The 5406-nt window shown below is 44.3% G+C and overlaps 1 protein-coding gene across 1 annotated transcript in view; it reads left to right on the forward strand.

Annotated features, from left to right (window-relative positions):
- Positions 1-4413, forward strand: part of LOC139413505 (proto-oncogene c-Rel-like) — a 23764-nt gene extending 19351 nt beyond the window's left edge. The window contains exons 7-9 of the mRNA XM_071160985.1: positions 1-32; positions 190-333; positions 1720-4413. The exon at positions 1-32 is cut by the window's left edge and continues 184 nt beyond it. Of these exons, the coding sequence (XP_071017086.1) occupies positions 1-32; positions 190-333; positions 1720-2723 (1180 nt within the window). The 3' untranslated portion in view covers positions 2724-4413. The remainder of the gene's footprint in view (positions 33-189; positions 334-1719) is intronic.
- The last annotated feature ends 993 nt before the right edge of the window (positions 4414-5406 follow it).

Here is a 5406-nt window from a genome sequence, read left to right on the forward strand (position 1 = left end):
CATGGAGTTCAGATATCTACCCGACGACAAGGGTGAGGAAGCCATCTCATTTTTTATATTTATTCTCTCCCTGTTGTAATCATAGTTTACTCATTCATGTTGACTGCGCTATAAATCAGGAACATACCATGTGAATGTTGGTTTCCGCTAGGCTGACACTTTAACATAGTATCTGTGTGTTGTCTACAGATCCCTATGGTTGCCAGGAGAAGAAGAGGAGAAGAGAGCACCTGATGAAAACCTTACCTGGGTTCCTACCTTTAGGTGGAATGAATCCCATGAACAGACCGAAGGCAGTACCACACAGTCCCATGGCCCAGTCCATGAGGAAAGGTAAGAGAACACACACACACACACACACACACACACACACACTTAACCAACCCCGACCTAGGCCCAGACACTGATCCTCTTATCTTAAACCACCTGCTACCTCTCTTTATCTGTGTCTGTCTGTGGAATGCACACTCACACACACACACACACACACATAAAATCTCCCACTGAAATAAACGCACAAAAGTCGTGATATTGATGGAACTTTATTTAACAACCTGGTCTCAGAGCAAAACATATTATATTTTACGAAATCCATGCCATTCTATTTAGCATGATATGTTGCTTTACATTAGGTTACATTACATTGGCCTACCAATGTAATAGCGGTCGTACAATATAATAAGAATTGCAGGACGTATAGAATCCTACACCTTGATCGCGTTTGACCCGTTTAATATGATGTATTACATTCGTTTAGTGTTTTTGGGCTCCCGGGTGGTGCAGTGGTCTAAGGCACTGCATCGCTGTGCTAGAGGCATCACTACAGACCCTGGTTCGATCCCGGGCTGTATCACAACCGGCCCGTGATCGGGAGTCCCATAGTGTGGCTCACAATTGGCACAGCATCATCCGGGTAAGGGGAGGGTTTGGCCGGTGTAGGCCGTCATTGTAAATAAGAATTTGTTCTTAACTGACTTGCCTAGTAAAATAATATATTTATTTTTTTAAGTATGAGGTTCGACTAGTTTAGTGTGATATATTATCTTTGACTAGTTTAGTATGATATATTATCTTTGACTAGTTTAGTGTGATATATTATCTTTGACTAGTTTAGTGTGATATATTATCTTTGACTAGTTTAGTATGATATATTACGTTAAGGTTTGGGTTAGGAGTTAGGTTAAATGGTAAAGGTTATAGTTAGCGGAAGGGTTAGCTAACATGTTAAGTAGTTGCAAAATTGCTAATTAGCTAAAACGCTAAACTTGTCCGTGATGAGATTCGAACTCACAACATTTGAGTCGCTAGCTCCACGTTCACGTTATACATATCACACTAAATAGAGTGGCTTGGATTTTAGGAAAATATTTGATGTTTTTGCTCTGAGACCAGGCTGTATTTAAGCCTTGATGTAGAGATGTATTGTTTTGCTCTGAGACAAGGCTGTATTTAAGCCTTGTTGTAGAGATGTATTGTTTTGCTCTGAGACAAGGCTTTATTTAAGCCTTGATGTAGAGATGTATTGTTTTGCTCTGAGACCAGGCTGTATTTAAGCCTTGTTGTAGAGATGTATTGTTTTGCTCTGAGACCAGGCTGTATTTAAGCCTTGTTGTAGAGATGTATTGTTTTGCTCTGAGACAAGGCTTTATTTAAGCCTTGTTGTAATGATGTATTTCTATATACACAACAACACTAATCTCCAAACCTCCTCTTTACCAGACATCAACAACATGTACATGAAACAGCCCTCTCCCGCTATGATGCGTCAAACCCCTCCTACCATGTACAACCACGCCAACCAACATTACCAACAACATAGCCCTCAGCAGCGCACAATGATGACATCCATCAACCAGATGTGGCCCCAACCCAACCCGACTTTGTCCCTGGAGACCATCAGAATTAACCCCTCGAGCACCGGTAGTAACCAGGGTAACGGTATGCAGCAACAGCAGGTGAACCACTGTGTTACCTCTGGGTACCTTCATGGAGGGGAGAGCAGCGGTAGTGGTAGCGGTGGTGGTGGTGGTAACATCCTGCCCCAACTCACCATGGGGGACCTGCAATGTCTGGGTCTGGAGTCCAATCTCCAGGGTCCTTCGGCCAGTCATGCCCTGCACGGTGGGCCTGATCTCCAGCTCCACCACCAGCAGCCTCACCCCCAGCACCCTCACCAGCGGCAGCACTTCCAACAGCATAGACAGCAGCAGCTCCACCAGAGGAAAGGGCCATCCTTTACCCAGGGCATGGGGAGCCAGGAAGGGCAGATCCAGGGGAGTCAGACCCAGACCCTGGGCCTCCAGGCACCCTGGAGCAGCGGTGGCGAAGTGGGGTCCCTGGGGTTGGGCTTCCTCCTGGATAGCGTGGAGAGTGATGAGATCATCCAGGGCCTGGTGGGAGGAGGGGGCCCTCAGGCCACCTTCCAACTGAAGCAGGAGCCCCTAACTGGGGGACAGGAGGGCCAGATGACCGCCTCTTGTTCCTTCTCCGCCTCGGACGGCCAGCAGCAGCAGTCGTACGCCAACCTCCTTCCCCGGCCTATGAGTAACAGCAACGGCATCACCATGGAGACAGCAAGGCATGAAAGCACCAATAACAACTCCAACAACATCCAGGCCCTCAAAAACTTACAGAACCCCTTCACCCCAGCCAATGGAATGGGGCAAGAAGGTGCCCATTTTGACTCCTTGGCTGCCTGGGCCTTTTTCACTTCACCGCAGTGACTTGGCACATTCTCAGCCTGTGGGAAATGCTTCTGGCAGTCTCAGTGAGCAAATGCTTAGTCATTTTGTCTGTGCAAGAATGTGGTCAGAACTTGTGAACAGACATAGAGATATTTTCAGGGCAAAGGTAACTCAACTGGCTATATGAATATGATATGAATGTACTTTTTTTTTTATATCACTCAATCAGTCTCAGAGTTAGATGAGTTGAGTTCTCTGCCAACAGAAGTAATCAATGCTTTGTGGTTTTAACATGATGAATATGCTTTTGAGGAAAAGGGGGATAAAGGTTAAGATAAACACGTGATAGTATGTTTTTGTTAACACTTTACTTGAAGTGGGCTGTTATAATGGCCTTACTAACCCATACAGAAGCAAGAATGTCATTACACCTTCCATGAAATGACCCCACATCATGTTGTTAGGTTAAAAAGAACACATGGTTCACACCATTCAAACCAATGAGGGTTCGGAACTTTAAAGCCGACGATCTCAGGAGGATCTTTTATCAGATAGAACCTTGTAGTTCTAATGTCCCGATTCAACGGTCTACTGTTCCATGTTCCGTGTTCCATGTTCCGTGACAGTGTTATGTTGCAGTGTAATGTTGGTCATAGAGCCTCCAGAGTGGCCCGGTGGTCTAAGACACTGTTCTAGATGTGCCACTAGAGATCCTGGTTTGAGTCCAGGCTCTGTCGGCAGCCGGCCGCGACCGAGAGACCCATGGGGCGGCGCACAATTGGCCCAGTGTCGTTTGGATTAGGGGAGGGTTTGGCCGGCTGGGATGTCCTTGTCCCATCGCGCTCTAGCGACTCCTGTGGCGGGCCGGGTGCTATGCACGCCGACACGGTCGCCAGGTGACACTTGTGTTTTCTCCGACACATTGGTGCGGCTGTCTTCTGGGTTAAGCGGACATTGTGTCAAGAAGCAGTGCGGCTTGGCTGGGTCGTGTTTAGGAGGACGCACGGCTCTCGACCTTCGCCTCTCCCGAGTCCGTACGGGAGTTGCAGCGATGGGACAAGACTGTAACTACCAATTGGGGAGGAAAAAGAGGTAAAAATACCCAAAAAATCTAAAAACATTTATCAAGGTTGAGCATAAAAAACTGTCATGACCTGTTACGTCAGCTGTTATAACAGCATCATAAAGGTACTATGACAAGTCCACTTTGGGTAAAGTGTTCTATGTCCTGTACATCTACAATAAAGCCAGTTGAGAGTTTAGCATGTTCAATCTCTACAAATGCTATAGCTCTGAAGAGTGGCGAGGTACTCAGATTCCCTCAGAGGAAGATTCTGGGAGTGTCCAGTCAGTCACTGTTGGAATACTTCAGAGATGCCTCCTTGTTTCCTTGACCTATCCTGTCACTCACTGAGCTACAAGTGATAGTATATCTGAAAGCAAGGTGACCACCTTATTACTTCCACCAATCCAATCATTTGAGATCCGTGATGACTTCAGGTGAGGTAGGAAGGAAAGATGCATTTCTAAAGAATTTCAACAGGACCAGTGGTAGGTAGCACTGTGGTATTCCCTGGTAATGGCTATGTCATATTAATAATCACGTGTGCTATCTATCCCAGAGTTCTCAGAGCATTGTGATGTAATCAACACTACGGAACATCCCAAATGGCACCCTATTCCCTAGTGCACTATATTAGGGCTCTGATCAAAACTAGTGCACGCCATAGGGGATAAGGTGCACTTTGGCATGCTGACCGTGGTTCCACATCAAATGCATCAGTTACTTTTCATGTCATAATTTACCCAAATACTGTATGTATGGTTCATAAATACTGTATGTATGGTGTATAAATGTTGATGGGTTTTTGTCTTAAAAAGTTGTTATTATTTTCATGAACAACATTTTGTAAGCTGATGATGTTTCTGTGGTATTTTCCTAAATGTTTTATGCAATTAATTCTTAATAAAAATCTTTATTTTATTCTAGACAAGTTTGCAATTGATTGTATCGAATGGGAAACAACATACTTAGTGCTCATTTCCAGTGGACGAAATAATCAGTATTTCATATTTGCCATAATCTCTGAAACAAAAACATTACTTAATTGTGTCAGGCGACATATTATATTAGCATATATGCATATTATATTTGCATATGTACATATTATATTTGCATATATACATATATTTGCCCTTGTTCTTGTACCTTTTGAATGACATTTGAGCCTAATAATTTAAAGTGCAACTTCTCCTTTGATCTAAGATATGAAATAGGAAAGATCGTTACATGTCGGCCCTAATGTAACAACGTTGACAGTATCTTTTACCAATAGCAAGATGTTGTCCTCGTGAGTCTGTCCTAGTCGGACACAGGTCCTTTCTGGAGGCCGGACAGCCAATCCCGTAGCTCTACTGTGGTTATATTCATGCTCACTTTTTTTGTTGTTGTTTACCTTATAAGTTGCCTATTGCATGATTTACAGTAAACCAGTGTTCACCATTCCAGTCTTTGGATGGGGCAATAGTCATCTGTGGTGATGCAATGCCTGATGTTCTGGTAAATGGAGACGGTGTTTTTAACCACCCCACTGTCCAAATATCCAGTCATGCTTTTTCAAACACTTCTTTTTCTTCTTCTTCTGCTTTTCTTGGCATGCATCCCAAATGGTACCCTATTCCCCTATGTAGTGCACTATTTTTGACCAGGGCCCTATAGAGT

This window comes from Oncorhynchus clarkii, chromosome 1 (assembly GCF_045791955.1).
Source record: "Oncorhynchus clarkii lewisi isolate Uvic-CL-2024 chromosome 1, UVic_Ocla_1.0, whole genome shotgun sequence".
Taxonomy (NCBI): Eukaryota; Metazoa; Chordata; class Actinopteri; order Salmoniformes; family Salmonidae; genus Oncorhynchus; species Oncorhynchus clarkii.